This window comes from Pocillopora damicornis, chromosome 8, assembly GCF_964200805.1.
Source record: "Pocillopora damicornis chromosome 8, jaPocDami1.2, whole genome shotgun sequence".
Lineage (NCBI taxonomy): Eukaryota > Metazoa > Cnidaria > Anthozoa > Scleractinia > Pocilloporidae > Pocillopora > Pocillopora damicornis.
This window is the reverse complement of record NC_142677.1, coordinates 10,053,757-10,070,217: the sequence shown is the minus strand read 5'-3', so window position 1 is coordinate 10,070,217 and position 16,461 is coordinate 10,053,757. Positions and strand designations below refer to the sequence as shown.

At 36.4% G+C, this 16,461-nt stretch overlaps 3 protein-coding genes across 3 annotated transcripts; 1 reads left to right on the top strand and 2 right to left on the bottom strand.

Annotated features, from left to right (window-relative positions):
• Positions 1 to 895: 895 nt before the first annotated feature.
• On the bottom strand, positions 896 to 3,812 carry LOC113676931 (tetratricopeptide repeat protein 36 homolog). The gene is made up of 2 exons (XM_027193671.2): positions 3,512 to 3,812; positions 896 to 2,190 (listed from the first exon to the last, which is right to left on the bottom strand). The coding sequence occupies exons 1-2, from the start codon at positions 3,786 to 3,788 to the stop codon at positions 1,922 to 1,924; spliced, it is 546 nt and encodes a 181-aa protein (XP_027049472.2). The 5' UTR covers positions 3,789 to 3,812; the 3' UTR covers positions 896 to 1,921.
• Positions 3,813 to 3,974: 162 nt separating this feature from the next.
• On the top strand, positions 3,975 to 11,748 carry LOC113676919 (type-1 angiotensin II receptor-associated protein). Its single transcript, XM_027193654.2, has 8 exons — positions 3,975 to 4,240; positions 4,385 to 4,419; positions 5,311 to 5,422; positions 6,756 to 6,831; positions 7,643 to 7,667; positions 8,363 to 8,390; positions 9,025 to 9,094; positions 9,884 to 11,748. The coding sequence occupies exons 1-8, from the start codon at positions 4,196 to 4,198 to the stop codon at positions 9,952 to 9,954; spliced, it is 462 nt and encodes a 153-aa protein (XP_027049455.2). The 5' UTR covers positions 3,975 to 4,195; the 3' UTR covers positions 9,955 to 11,748.
• Positions 11,749 to 11,860: 112 nt separating this feature from the next.
• On the bottom strand, positions 11,861 to 14,657 carry LOC113676936 (uncharacterized). The gene is made up of 2 exons (XM_027193678.2): positions 14,351 to 14,657; positions 11,861 to 13,133 (listed from the first exon to the last, which is right to left on the bottom strand). Exons 1-2 carry the CDS (start codon positions 14,454 to 14,456, stop codon positions 12,616 to 12,618), a joined length of 624 nt encoding a protein of 207 aa, XP_027049479.2. The 5' UTR covers positions 14,457 to 14,657; the 3' UTR covers positions 11,861 to 12,615.
• Between the last annotated feature and the right edge of the window lie 1,804 nt (positions 14,658 to 16,461).

The following is a 16,461-nucleotide window of genomic DNA, read 5'->3' as shown; positions in this document are numbered from 1 at the left end:
CTGTAGTTAACATTCTGATATTGGGATTTTAGTTTGACGAATTTTTGCACAATGTCATATTTCAGTTCAGCCACCTCATGGAGAGTCTTGCCCAAAGAGGGAGCGAAGAGCTTGTCAACGGTGTACTTGAAATAGCAAAATTCTGGCTAGCCCATCATAGACCCAAAAACATCTTACCAGACGTTTTGGCGATAGTTGAACATAAGCCTTCGAAGAAGTTTTTGTAGGTGCATCAATAGCAGTAAGTGACTTTGTGAGGCCTATCTGTGTGTACAATCGAATCACCAATCTTAAAGAAAGCCTTGGAGCTTCAGGTATACATTTCTGTCCTCTGAATAATCCAAATCGACATGATTGGAAATTTTCATATGCCTTTAAAACTCAAAGATATGATTCTTTGAATACTGGGCTTCCTTGTCAAAATTGTAGGACGTTGTTCCAAGGAGTTCTTTCGGGAAGGGGAGGACCCTCATTTCTTGGTGCATGTGCAGAGTATCATACTGTTAATGAGCCTCTACCAAATGAGCAAACTTTGAAGCATACTCAAGATCGGCCCGGCAAGTTAAAACTGGTGAGAAGCTATAACAAATGCACAAGTCTCTCCACAAACTACAGAGATATGTTGGAAATGTGCATCACTGCCTTGGACAATGGAGACCAAATTGGAATGGAGAGAGCATTCTTGGGAAGTGATATACTTTTTTAACACTTTTGGCCTAAGGCCAGAGTGTAATCATTACTTTTGATTTTCTTCCATTTTCCTTTTTGACAGGAATTGTTCCACTCTTCTCCATTTAGATGAAAAGAATGATGATGATGATGATGATAGAAAGAATTTAAAATATTATTGATGGTGTAAAAAATTCAAATGTTAACTTCACTAAATGAGACATAATTAACTCCTAATGCCATTTTATTTTTAATTACTCAACATCACCTGTGTTAGGAAATACCTTCCAGATAGGAATAATGAAATTTTTAATTCCCATATTTATCCCATCAAAGTTTGACAAATGTAACCCTCATTGATCCTATATCACAAGGTATGTTACTAGGAAGTTCTATGTTGAAAACACAGCAGTTTGTGTAATAATTGTCAATACTCTTGCAAACTTTAGCAACCAAAGTAAATTTCTACGAAACTCCACTCTTGACCTAATTCTGAATGCATTGCTGACCTTCAAGGCCTTCCACTACTAATCTCCAGGTTAAAATAAACATTAGAAAATGCAGCACAGGTACCTGTACCTGTAAATGTTCACATCAGGGCATTTTATTGAATCTTCAAAAAAGCTGGCCAAAAAAAAAAAGGAGGTGAAGCTCACATTGCCCCTATGCAATGAGCATAATGTCTTCTTGCATCATGTGTGAAACCATCAAAAAGGGATTTTAATTTCCTTTTTCAATTATCTAGAATTTTGGCCTTAATTATTTGAAAAAACATCCAACGCCATTATCTGAGAATCATGTCACTAAAGCATGCACCAAAGACAAAAGTGAAAAAACCATTAAAGTTTCCTTCAAAACAAACTGAAAAAATTTGTGTTACATACATGTAAAAGTTGGTCACTTAACCATTATTAAGGCTGTAAACAAATCAAACTTTGGTGCATATAGTGCAGCCATTTGTCTACTTTAACCTCTGCATGTAATTTTGCCTTGTTGCACAATATACCAATCCTGTTACATACTTTGGGTGCTCTGTTTTCCAAATATGGTAAAATGCTGCAAAAGTAGAATGGTATTTCAAAATGTATACTGCATTTCTTCCTACTCAGTTCTGGTCACAGGTTTATCACCTGGTTATTGACTATTAAATATCTGTTCCTATCTAACAGAAAAATAGACATCCATGTGAACATCAATCCACGTGCAACAGTTACAAATTCCATGGCTTGAGAAAAATTTACAATAATCATATTTAATGTGGCTCTCCTCTAAGCTTGTTGATGGCATCAGCAAGCATTCTGTTACACATGGCAGCATATGGATTCAACTGTACAACCATTGATTTTGCAAATGCACTGCCAAGTTCTGCTGCCTTTGTAAAGTCTTCAAGTGCTTTGTCTTCATTTCCATTCAGCCTATGAATTAATGCTCGCTGAGTGTATGCCTGGGCAGTAGCAGCACCTCTGTCTTCGCCCAGTTGAATGGCTTTGTTTAAATCTTCCAGAGCACTGGGTATGTCTCCTAAAGTCATAAGTCATACCAGTAAATCAATATCAGTATAGGATTCAGTCTTGTAGAAGGAAAGATCAAGACCCACCCTAAACTGATCTCCCTGTCTTCTACAGAAAAGATCTGACAAAAATGCACCAATACAGGGACATAGCTTGAGCTTAAAGCCCTATTAGATAGTGCTAACATAACTTTTGGAAAAATTTGGAACAAGAAGCATAATTATAGCTCTTTTTATAAATGTATCAGTGCTGGCATAATCAGCATATTTTTTGAGGTTTCTTGAGGCAAACATTACTAGAGTCCTGACTTTTTTGGTGGCTACAATTTATTATGTTCAAGTTCTATCCATAGTTCAGTGTACTCGCAATTTTGCAATGTCTAAGGGGACTGTTCACACCTGAGTGAAGATGAGTCAATCCCAGTTCCTGCTTCCACAGGCAACAAAATGGCATTGAATAGAAACATGATGCTAACATAGACTGTACATTTTGACAGGTTGAGTCATTGCTTTAAGTCTAGTCTGGAAGTAGTAAATTGTGTTTTACAACAGCAAGTATGTAACTCAAAGCAAAGAAGATATCATGCTTTATTAACAATATCTAAACAATTTGGACCTGTTTAGTGTTCCCCTTTTTGAAAAGCACACTTAAAGAAAATGTACCATATAGTTTTCAAAAACGGGCAAAATTCCTCTGTTATATAACATTTTTTATGTCAACAACATACCTGTACAAATCTTACACTTCAGGTGTAAAAAGAAAATGGAAATCCGAAAAATGTACAAATGGCACTAAACTGTCCCAATGCTTGATACTTCAATTGTCAGTCCTTCTCATTACACAAATACAAGCCTACTTAAACACACAACAGAGCAGCCATATCAGCCAATCCACATGGGGTGAATGGAAATTCTTCATTATGAGTCCCTCCCCTCCCCCATTCCTTTAAAATACCTTGCTACCCCCTGGCATCTCATGCACGAAAAAGATGAAAAAAATAAAAAGCATCCCGGCTGTTTCAATTTTAGAGTAAAAGTGACTGAAGACAGAGATTGCAAAAAAGTGACTAAGGTGCAGTTCTTGAAGAGAGAGTGCCACAGGGGAAGGGGAAGGTATACTTCCATTTCCAAGCCTATTTCTTGACTTAGTCTTACTCTCATTCTCAGTTTCATCTTCTTCTTGAAACCAAGTCCCAGAGACCCAAATCACAATGTCCTTCCTCTAAAGTACACCTATTTTATCAATGTACATTCATGGAAGCAGCTTTAAGAAATAAAATAATTTCAAGATGATACCTTAGAGACTTTGAACAAAGTGAACGCCATAATTACCTTTTAACCTCCACAGCTGAGCTCTATTGTTGAAACACGAAGAACGTAAAGGGCAAATTTCGCAAGCTTGATTAAAACACTCCAATGCCTCATCTAGATCGCCCTGTTCTGCTTTCTCAACACCAGATGCCTCCAGTTGTTTAGCTAGCATGGCATCCTCGGTATTTTCTTCATTAACGTCGTTTTCATTTTGAAGCTTCGCAGCAGCATCGCCTAAGGGTAACAGAGGATTAAAAATGCTCTCCAACACCGCTTGATCATTGTTATTAGTCGCCATTTTGTTTTGAAACTCGGATCCAAAGCACCTGGGTACTACTATTGCCTCATTTCGCGTCTCGCGTTGTCGCTGCGTGTTCTTCCGCGCGTTCTCCCGCGTGGTAGATTCGCGAGGTGAGTTCTGTTCGTGTCACTTATTCAAAATTCATTTTTATTTTTATAAAATAGCGATATTTTCAGATCGATAGTGACAGTTACTCATATTTCCTTCTTCGGATTTCCAAACACTCTTTCATTTTCCTATATTTTTAGTTATCATCGTTACTTGTCTTATTCTAGTTGTCGTCAAATTGAGACGGAAGAGGAGTCTGGGTACTACAGTATCTATTCTCGTGACTTTGGTTTTGCCTATTCCACTAGAGTTCAGATTTAGCAGCATAATCTAGCGGAGATTTTGGACGATTCGCCATGGAGGGAAGCATTAGAGTCAGCATACCGTCTGTTTCACTGAAGGTCAGTACGTTTACATTTAGCAGATTCGTCTTCAAGTTTCCTTTCCACTTTGATTGGACACCCTAGGAAGATCGACTGGTAGAACTGAGTGCGCATTTGTCAGTAGTTTTGAAATGATTGATGGATTTCTTTTAACATTTCTAGATCGTGGTGTCAGTTCATTTCATTCTAACGATATGGTAAGTATATAAAACCAGATGTTCGAAAGACGTGATAGAATGACGTGAAGTAGCAACAAAGCGGGAATTAATTCAATTTGTTAACTTCTGAAAGTGAAATTAATTAGCTAGGGGAACTTTATTTGAGGAACACTAGAGAAATGACCAGCGTTGTGATAAACTGAAAAGGATGGACTCTTGATTTCTCTCGTGAATAAATTTTGCGTGGATTTTAAGGGTTGCAGAGCCAAAAAAACTATTGGTCATGATAAGTCCTGTGGGGTAGTGGGAGGGGAGTGGTAAAAAAGCTGGGGTGGAGTGATTTGGAGCAGCTGCACTCAGAATTAATAAGCTCTCTTGTCATCCATTCCTGGCTTCTCCTGATTATAAGTAAGCTATATATTGGGTGTAGAATAGCTTACCTGAGTATTTTTTAACATAAAGAACCCACTGTGAAAGATGGCAAAGGGTCTATACATGACCCATGATTAATTCCAAAATTAATATGTGTTGCGTGAATTTTACAGAAATGCCTGGTAAGGTAAGATTTGAAGTCTACCCTGTTTAAAGTCCATGTGATACTTTAATTTTTCCAAAATTTGTGTGTGAAATGGTATCAGAACCTCCTAACCCCCCTCCCTGCCTCCAATTTGCTACCCTCACAATGATCAGAAAAGTTTTACTCTCCCTCTCTTCTCTGAAAGAAGAAGTCAACTGTCAGGACGGTGAAATTTGCTATTTGGAAACACCAACTTTCTTCTTCATTTTAGTTTTGGTTTCTTGGTTCCCTTTAATATTTATTATTGCTGTAAATTATTTCCAACTCATAACTACAAGTAACATATTCACAAGCATTGTTATAGCCATCATTAGTGACACTTATTGATTTCCTTTTTTCCCCCTTTTTTAAAGGGGTGGTCAATACCCATGGTTACCATGGTCATATTTGTTCTGTAACTTAGCTGTTCTGGCTGTAGGAGTGTGGGCAATAGCATCACCAAGCAATGAAGATGCCTCTCAGTTGGTTTGTATAAATGAGATTTATTATTAATTTCATTTATAATAGAGTTTGGGTATAATGCTCTCTGTCATTGGTTGAAAGAATGTGCTCGATCAGAGTACAAAGCATAGAGCTGAGCTAAAGCTGTGATGCCATCTGCCAAATTGTACTATGTTGACCTTTTCCCGGTCTTCTCTCTAGCTTTTTTTTTTTTGTTAATTGAAAATGAAATTTTGGAACAAGTGAGCTGGAAAATAGCAACAGAAGAACCAAAGAAGGGTTTTTAAACATGCCATTGGCATCCTAATTTACATTATCATAATGCGAGCAGAGACGAAAATCCTCAAAGAGAAAACAAAATGGACAGTACAAGTTTTGAAGGTTTTCATGCTCAGTTAGATTACAAGCTTATGTATGAACAGTAATAAAAATCAATCACAGCTAACACTCATGCAGTATATATAGTTTTATGTTCAAAAACAAAACAGAACCAAACAGGAGTGATGAAAAATAAAGCCAAACTGGCATAACAGTCAAAATTTATACCAATCATGACAGTGTCCTAGCCACTGTGACTAGTTGATCATGACCATCTTAAGTCATTGCAGTGAAGAAAGCCTCAGAAATTACATCGTCCACCCTTTAAGTGAACAACTAAGAGCTTGATCTTGCTAGCTCTTGCTTGTTGTTGCTTGCAATCTTCATGGTTTTCAAGAATTTGGCTGTTGTACATTCATAAAACACACGCCTTGAACAGTTTGTATTCTAATTGCTATGCAAAAATACCTTGTGTGTTTTTATAAGCCACAATTTGGCTGGATTTCATGGAACATTTCACTTTCAGATTATGTATTAGAGACTTAAAAATAACTTTAGGCAAAAGTGTTGAATTCTACCTGTCAAACTATTTCTTGTTCAACCAATCAGACTATTTGAACCATTTTAATAAAGATTCTGATTAGCTTATTGCATGGGGAATTTAAAGGATTCTTTAGTATGAAATAAATAGAGAAGCCTTGACTGTGCTCTGTTCTGTTGTAAAGCACATTATAGAAAGCAGCTAGCACTCAAGAAGTGAAGTGAGGATGTGAAAACTGTCTTTCCAAGCCATTCACTCTTAACCTATTCCAGGCCCTTTACCTTTAAACTCCTCCATTAAAACAAGTGTAGTATGCTGGAAAGACTTGACACTTCTGCTTCAAATGCCTGACCCAAACCCAGGTAAGGTTGGGGGGGGAAGAGAGATGCTGAAGCTTGAAATTGATCGGCACACAACTCATTAAAGTGATTCAATAAAATTATTGTCTCTTAGCTTATCACGAAACACAAATAGACAAAATTTTGTTATCTCTTGTAGTTTCTGTTGGGAATGCTGTTTACTATCATTCATGACATCATAGTCATAGCCATCTTTTATAATTCTGATATATCAAGTAAGTTTAAACAGTAATGAGAATGTTTAATTTTAATATTTCGTGAAAATTCTTTTATTCAATGTGATTATACATGTATTTATATCCATTTATAGTACTGAGGCAAGTATGATAATTCTTTCCAGTTCCACTCCAGTAAAAGTATTTACAGCTTCAATATCAATAAATTATCTCCCAACAATCAACATATACAATGCATGTTGCAGGATTGACATCTCAAAAAAAACAATTTAATGTATACTTTTAGATTTTTATTGTTAGTGATTGTTTTTTAATCAGCACCTCACTAGTTGCATATAGCTTACATGCACTACTAGTCCAGCTGATGCATCTTTTTGTTTAGCTGGTTTATCATTGGTTTGTAAAGGTAAGGTGTTAGTACTGGCAATTACCATCTTCTAGATTCAACCATGTTTTGTAGCATGTTGACCCTAAAATTAACTTGGGAACTTGTAGAAGACAATGAGCTAGTGCCATGAGTTGAATATATAAAAACAGTTCAATACAACTAAGAAATCTTAATCACAGACAATGTGCAGAGAAATCCTGAAGGCTTGTCAAAAAAAATGCTTGCACACCAAAAGCACTTTGATATTTGATCAAGTGATAATTACAGGGTGGCAATAGTATACAGACAAATTCATTGATGATCAGTAAGGACTTTGTCAAATAATTTTCTGAGTTAACTCTAGTTTTTTGTCCCTGTAACTGTCTGAATTACATACATAAACCTCTTTTAAATGTAAATGTGTGTTGAGTCCTATATGGCAAACCTGTACTATATTATATTAATATATTTTTGTTCTTTCAGTTTCTCACTACAGGTTTTGTGTGGGGTATCCTTTATATTACTTTTAGGCCAACACTTTGAAAAGGGTTTTTTTAGGACACTTGCAATGAGTAGACATGTATAGTAGAATGAGGAAGTAATGATCAGTAAATCAAGCAAAGTCAAGCAAAAATTGTAAGTGAAGTAATTTAGTTTATGTTGTTACTAGTACATTATTTGCAAAATGCAAAACACTTTGTACACTATCTCTCACAGCTTCTCTTAAATCTAGAGTCTACTATACACAGAAAGGGTCTCATGGCCCTGTTTACCTGATTGCTGCATATATATCCAATATATAAAAAAATTAATTAACATTATTAAGTAATTTTTTTCCATAAACAAAGGATCAAGTGAGTTTTCTCGCTTTAAGAAGATAACACAGTCAAAATAATCCCTAATGAAGTTTCATATTTATATTGCGTGGCATCTCTGAACATTCTAGCAGCAGTGAAAGTCAAATTCAGCATTGTACAGTTAAGGTAACAATAAGTTGTTTACATGAATGGTGCTACAGCTTTTATTTTTTAGAAATGATTCGTTGATAATCTTGTACACTTGTACACTTGCACACTTATAAATAACTCCAAAAGAGAATGAAATGTTTTCAGTTTAGGAATACTGCAAGGATGTATGAATGCAAGTTTGTTTCTGTACAACATTTATGAACATATTATTTCCTTGACATCTATTGCATAACAGAATGGCTATTTTAAGTTTGATTTTAAAGGTGAGTTTTTGACTTAAATTCATCCTTTACAAAAGGCCTAAATTAAAAAAAAAGAGTATTTCTCCTTCCTTTGGAGGAGTGTTTGACAAATTGAAGCCCTCCAGGAAAATATAATAATGTAACATTGGCTATATGTTGACCTGGTCTAACAGACCTCTGAAAGGAGTGGTACAATTTTAAAATATTATGTTCTCATTCTTGTTCAAATATGTTCTGTTACTTAAATGGAAAAGTGGCAAGAATAATTCATTAGTTCTCAGTTAACCGTTTAACCCCCAAGATCTCTTTAGTAATTCTCCCCACTGTCTGTCGTATAGTTCTTGTGGTGTCAATTTTGAGAATTTGGTATTTGATCAACTTATAATCCTCTAATTGATATTTTTCTTTTTTCTCATCACCTGTCTGCCTGATATTGTATTGATATTGTAAGGAGAAATTCTGTCTTGGTCACTCATGGGAGTTAAAGGGTTAAAACTTCAAGCAGGCAAATTTGTTTCTGCTAACCTCGATATCTCCAATCTGAGAAATGAACAATTTTCACAAAATTTGCAAGTTTCTGGGTGACATTCATTTGTTTCATAATTTGTACTGTTTGAATGTATTATTTTTTGTTGTGTCTTTCCTTTTTTCTTAGCCTCTGTCATGCTTGCTTATTTTTCAAAATCACCGCAACAGGGGAGGAGGAGAAGGTTACAGCTGGGCAGGTATATATATGTTGTTTTTATTATTATTATAATTATTATTGTTAGTTTTAATCACCCTTTAAGTTAGCAATTTGTGCAGGTGCAGTCACCTTATTTATGACTTTCAGTCAATATTTATTGAGACTTAATGAGTGGGACTTCCTGGTGCAGGTGGCTATTTTTGGTACATCCTGAACTCTTGCTATAATTTCTCACTTTGAAAAGCTGTTGGAAGATAGATGACCTTAATTGTGGTGTTATGATTTGGGAGTCAGGATGGGAGTGAAAGCAGAATATTCCAGGGAAGGAGGATGAGTGGTTGTCACACTAGAATCTCATTAGTTGGTGTTGAAGAAGAAGTGTGCTCCAGATACCAAAATAAAATTTCAGTCTGTTTTGCCATTAAGGATGAGGGGAATTCAAGCATGTGATCCATATCCTTTCAAGAGTTGTCTTCAAGTGGTTTAAAGTTCTGTCAGAACCCCATCCCCCTCCACAACTACCCTGCCAGCTTCCACCCATGTTAAGTTGTATAGGCCAAAACAACATGTCAAATTAAAGACCTCTAGTTCCAGAGAGAGTGTAACTTTTACTCAAGTTTTAACCACTTGTTAGAATCTATTGTCCAGGTAGAGACAAAAGAGGATCAAAGACTTACACTCTGAGAGCTGCACATTGCAGCTTGACCTAGGCTATTAAACCAATCAAGTTTCATGCATGTATGTGCACATTTGTTTTCCTGTTTAGTAATGAAGCGAGATATTTTATTTTATATGATGAGTAACCATGTGAATGAAATTTTCACTTTAGGTTCAAATTATGTGACCATAGAGGGCCAATCAAGCTCACAGCCAGCTCCTGGACACTCTTCTCATCCATAAGACAAAATAAGATTCCCTCTTTTGAGGGATTAAAGATAAGCATAATTGATGCTTTTAATAACAAACAAACTCTGAAGTTATCAAAATTTCAATCAAGTAGCTCTTTCAATTAGTATCCTAAGTTTGCAAACTTTTCACATAAAAAATTCAATGTTTTTGAAGGATTCAAAGATGATATTTTCTTCTTAAATGTAATTAAATTAATGTGCTAAATATGGTATATAGAGCTCTCAAGTTGATTTGCTGTTACTCGAGGGCAAGATCTTAGATCTGGCAGCATCACCTTTCTGGATGGGTGCATGTTCTACCCAGAAAATTTAGTGAACTCTCTGACCTGGATATAGGTGGCTCTGCACCAGAATTTCTACTGTTGGAAAGTGATCAGAGCAAGTACAAAGGGAAAAAGGAGTAACTAATGTCTAGAAAGATAAATAATGTAATATGCACTTATTAAAGCAGTAGATTATTATCTCAAAATCAACAATTTAAATTAAAAAACCATAAATGGGTCAGAAATACTAGTTTCATTGTGAGAGTGTAAGATTAGAATTCTTCTCATGAATCTCACACTCAATGTGGGAGACTTGAGAGCTCTGGGTAGTTATCATAGAAATTGAGATTGTTTCAACTTCAGAGCTTATATGTTATCAAAAGGCATGGTTATCAGCTTGATTATATTTAGGTTTAATCACAAGTTGAATGTTAGTTAGTTAGAGTAAGTTCTAGACCTTCACATGGAGCAGCATGTACCAATCTGATACCTGAATAACACAGTACATTTGTTAGAAAGTGCCACTCTTAGTAACATATAATTAACTTAACATGAAAAAATTCCCAGTTAAAAAATGTCTGATAGTTCAAATTGGATCTCAATAGCTGCTACCATTATTAATCCTTGACTGAAACAAAATGTAATATTGCAAGTCATTTTGTAATGTAAACCATTTTCTAGAAGAATGGGGGAACAATTTAAAGCTGCAGTAATGAATGCACCTCTGGGGAAAGGGTAGTAGAAAAGAGAATCAATTTTGGCCTTGTGATGCATTTTATTTGCATTTTTTCCTAGTTGTTTTTGGCTTTTTTAGATTTTTAGAAATTAATATATTTTGCAAATTAGAACAATCCATTCTATGATACATGTGAAAGTTCACAAAGTAACCAGGTGGTCAATCAGACATGGTTTGATGCTACTCTGGTTCAAAAATTTAATGAATGTAACCAAGAAGTTACACAGTTTATGTTACAGGGTCTATGGATTGTAACTTCTCGGTTATATTCATTCAATCTTTAAACCAGAATAGCATCATACCATGCCTAATCCATTCTGTGTTTTTAATGATGTAGTGGGTGAATTCAATCAATGTTTGAACTAAATACACACTCACCAGTCATCTCATATGAGCATAATTTCAATCCATTTCGTAGGATTGTATAAATGCTTTTATAATTATCTGTAATAAATAGGTCTTAGTATTTTCATTATCTTGATGTGCTTTTTGCTAAAATGGGGGAAGCTTTTACTGGTAGTCCTTGTTGTGTTGTGTGAAAAAAAGAAATTGTCCCAGAAGCATGTGGATAACTTTCAAGGTTGAAATATTCTCTTAAAATTGACAGTTTGCAGAAAAGCAAAGCCTTTAACTTGGGGCAACCTAGAAATTTAAAGGGCCATTTTTCAACTGAGGACTTCAGCCCCCCAGCCAGACATTTCTTTGTTTCACAAGAATTCAAGGGCCTGCAAATAGCAACAATAAAAGTGTATGTGCCAGGCTGATTTGCACTGCATATATGTGTTAACATTGTTGTCACATTGGTTATTATTATTTTTCTTTTTTTGTGTGTGACCTGTGTGCCCCTTGTTGATTATATAATCGTTGTAAGTGATGCTTAAATCAAGAGACCCATTCAATTATCAATTCCAATTTTTTTCCATGGAAGAAAGACTGACTAACTTTGTGTTGTCTAAGTTAATAATTTCTATCCATTTGATGGCAATGCTGTACATTTGTATACAGCAATCCTTCAACTTGAAGAACTGACTTCTTGCTGGGTTAATGCAAGGAATAGGTTTGAAAAAAACAGTTACATTGTCACACTTAGTTTGTGACAACTTCCTTGAAAGGTTCATTACAGCATTAGTTGTTTGCCTAGGATGGAGAAAAAGGTTCAGTTTTTGGAAAATATCATTATGGCTCTCTTACAGCACAAATCAGAGTCAAAGCTGTGATGGAATTTTACATCCAAGGCTCACTTAAAAGTCCACACCGTCAGGAATCTTAATCAATGTTCCACAATATTAATGCTGCATATACTATGAATTTTTAAAAATAATGAAATTTCAAATTGTGAAAGATTTTCTCTCATAGATATCATTATTTTTCAGCAACAATATGTGGCAATGCACCTGAACTTCCAATTAACAAGACTTTATCACAGCTGTATTTAGGTCAGTGTTGTCTATAAACAGGCTCACTTGTACAGATAATTTTTTTCTTAAACTTTTATTGCACAGATACCAATCAAAATCAGAGCAAACAGAAATACAAATTCATAAGAAAAGAAAATCAGATTCCATCCTCTGGAGTTTGAAATGACAAACATTTTCTAAATAACCAGTGCAAGAAATTATTTCAAAGAAAATAATTTTAGGCTTGAGTACTTAATTTAAATGATGTCTTCATTCTTGTTGAGTTCCTGGGCCTCCTCCAGCTCAGCCTTCTGCTCTTCTTCCTTCCTTTTTTCTTTCCTTTTTTCCCTAAAAACTTTTATGTGCCTACGTTTGAATAAGTCTCGCTTCCTTCTTTTTCTGTACTTGTGCTTATTCATCTTCTTACGACGTATCTTACGAATGCCCTTAAATCTCTTGCACTGTAAGGTTTTGGTATTTTGTGTGTCATCACCAATTGTAAGTTCATGTGTCTCATGATCCCTGATGATTGTTCTGATGATCCTTGAATGATGTGGAAAAATCAACTCTCCAATTCTTTCCTTTGGAATCTCAGGCAATATTGCATCACATCCAGAGTTTCCATCTGGGAAAACTCTCCCATCACTGGTTATGTTTAGAATATATGAATTTGGTCTCTGAAGTAAAAAGGGAACAGTGGCAAATAGAGGAAAACTTTTGGTGAAATATGCCTCACTGTTGTTCACTAATGTTGCTGATGTTCCAGTTCCCAAATCTGAAAACACATAGCAAAACAAGAAATGATAATGAAGTTACATAACGAACACAGTATTGTTTGTATGCTGACAAAGCTTAAGGAATGTCAGATTCATGGAAATTTTGGAAGAAAGCCCAAACTTTAGTTATTGGTTTTCAACTTCAATTAAAGTCCTTGAAATTTTGGTTATAAATTGTTGTGCAAAGCTGGCTCCAGGTCGTAGATAATTAGACTCATTGAGTGTTTCTTTTGTTAGCCACTGAATCAGCTGAATGCTTTACTTATCAGCTTAATGATGGTTTGATTTTAATCAACTACTGAAGTATTACTATTCATAAGACTTACAAAAAATCTGATTGGTCGATCATGAGAGCATTCAGGCAATGCACAATAGCATGTGAAGTTGCTTCAGCAGATGACTCGGACTTCAGCTTTGATAAATCATGATATCATCATCAACTTAATTCAATAATTGCACAATATCGCTGCCAATTGAGACCAAACCATATGGAATGGCCAAAACAGAAAAAGGCTTCAAAGACCTTGTGATGTAAAAATCTAGAGTACACACTGCAATGAACATGAAAGCTGTAAAGAGATCAAGGCAGAATCAGAACCGATCAAACGGTCAACCAAGATTCATCTGCTGATACAGAGGGTCATAGGCAACATAAATTATCGCCAGCTTTAAAATACAGCAATGAACTCAACTCAAACATTGTTTTCATACTACTCGACAGCTTTCCATTAGCCCAGCTAAAGAAATTATCGTCTTAAGTCTAATTTATTTCAGGCTATTTTTTAAATATAAAAAGATTTGATAGGGGAGGAAAAGGTAGAAAGGATCAGTAACCGCCTTGTGATGAAATCATAAGAAATCATTATAATTTACATACCGATGACAAGTGAACGCAGAAAGCTATACAATGACAGTAAGTCTACCTTTAAATCGATTATGTAAGTTCACATTGTACATCATCAAGATTACTTTTTAGAAAACATTGAACAGGTAACCCTCCCTAATCCAGAAAAGAAAGCGATTTCTGTAAGTTTATGAGCTCACTACCCGAATAAATGGCCGCCAATACCTAAGAGGGTATATGCGTCTAAAGGGTAAAGATATAGTCTCAAGCAACGTCACATGTTGAGATGTTCAGTCGATCATACAAAGTATATCACATGGCGTACAAACTTCATCATGATGAGCTATGCACATCGATGTAAAGGCACAATACCTTCTGTCAAATTGCGAGACGCCACTTTTGCACTCTGACTGTGTAGAGCTCGAAAATGCCGAGTAACTAATCGACAGATAAACTGCCTTTGAAATAACTGCTTCATCGTCGAATAACTCAAGCCGCCATCGCCGCCATGGTGGAAGGTAGTAGTATCCAGATTATCACGTCCAAATCTAAGGCGTGGCAGCTCAATGTACTTGTACTGGGAAAGCACACTCCGACATCCGTCAGAAGGAGGTCATCTCGGGTAGATTTCCGATTACGAAATCCGAGCTCGCCCGATGTTGTCGTCGTGATGAAGGCCCTATTTAGCATATTAGACCCGCAAAACAGAGTAGAAACGAACACGTGCTTCGTTTTCGCTCATGACTTCGTATTAGGCGTAAGATATTGCTTTTTTTTTTCGTTGCTTACCTTTATTACAGACTCCACAAAATTTTTGCGATGCCTCCTTTTCACGGATGGCCGATTACAACTACAACATAGTAACACCTCCACGAAATCTGTCAAAAGGAGGATTTTAAAACACCGGAAATGGAGAGGAAAGATAAATGATACGGTCGATTAACTCCCAGACAATTGAATGGTCCAAACTAGCAAAGGCGGGAAATTTGTTATCGTGCGAGATATCAAAGTATCTGTTTGCTCACTCAATTCGTATTCAGCGTTCGGCCGTATTCCAATCGATAATTTCGCTTTCTGAACAAAATTTCCAATTCTATGATGGCACGTACATTAACTTGTAAAGAAGTGAGTTAATTGTTTGAGAGAAAGTTGTCTGAAAGGTCAGGTCTCTCCTGAAGTCTACTATGAAAAAGAATTCGCGCAGGATGAAAAAAAAGAAAGTAGACTATAAAAGGTTGCCAGTATCTCAGAAGAAAAATCCTTTCACTGGACGTGTAGGGGAAAGAGCAAACAACATGAAAAGGGGGTATAACGTCAGCTTAAACGATATAGAACGCCAGCCTGCCAAACAGCCGAAACTCGCACACATCAAGAATGCCAACTCAAGCACCGAGGCTCAAGTAAACATAAACCACAGTGTGAACGTGAATAACTCTAATGGTTCAAATTCAAACGCCAATCAAACTGTAAAGGCAAGCACCCCTTACACACCAAACACGACCACATGCATCACCAGCACCGCAAACGCAAACACCATCTCCTCCATTAACACAACCTCGAGCACAACCAGCACTGCAAACACATGCATCATTCTTACAGTAAACGCGACAACGAACACAAACCTGGCCCAGCAAAATAAAAAAGATGATGAAGTAGAATTTGTAAAGACCTCTCACAGAAGCGCCTCAAAGGCCGGTAAATTCCGTCTCTCGGAACAGGACATTAGCACCATTTCAACTGGAGACTGGCTCACCGACCATATTGTAGGTGCAGCTCAGTCTGTTCTGAGGGAACAGTTCCCTCACGCAAGAGGATTGGAAAATACAACTTTGGGGCCTACTTTTAATTTTTCTGTTCAAAAAGGCCAATTTTCACAAATCCTGAATACTGGCAGCCATCATTGGGTGTTGGTATCTACTGTAGGATGCTACACTCCTTCTGTAGTTTATCTGTACGACAGCCTGTTGCAGAATTGCAGCCCTCGTGCAGAAACAGATTGCATCAATTATATACGAGGAAGGAACCAGTTTCAAGGTCATTGTACCAAATGTGCAACACCAGAACAATTCCGATGACTGTGGAGTTTATGCTATTGCTTTTCTGGTTTCGCTACTACATGGCCTCAATCCTTCTAATCTGACATTTGACAGGAAGCTGATAAGACAACATCTTTTAAAGAGCCTGGAGAGTGGATCATTCGACCCCTTTCCCCTCTCTAAAGTACCCGAGTGTCGAGACAGGAGGCCACTTTTTGTTCAAGAGGTCTCGGTAATGTGCGAGTGTAGAATGCCGAGGGAAGAGTCAGACTCGAAGTCTCCTTCTCGTTGTGTGAAATGTTGTAGCTGCAAGGAGTTTTTTCACAGGAAATGTATTTCAACAATTATTTTGGAATATTCAAGTACAAACTGGCGTTGTCCAAACTGCGAAAGAGCCCTTAAGCAGGAAGAGAAAAATAACCATTAATTTAACATGTAGTATTAAAA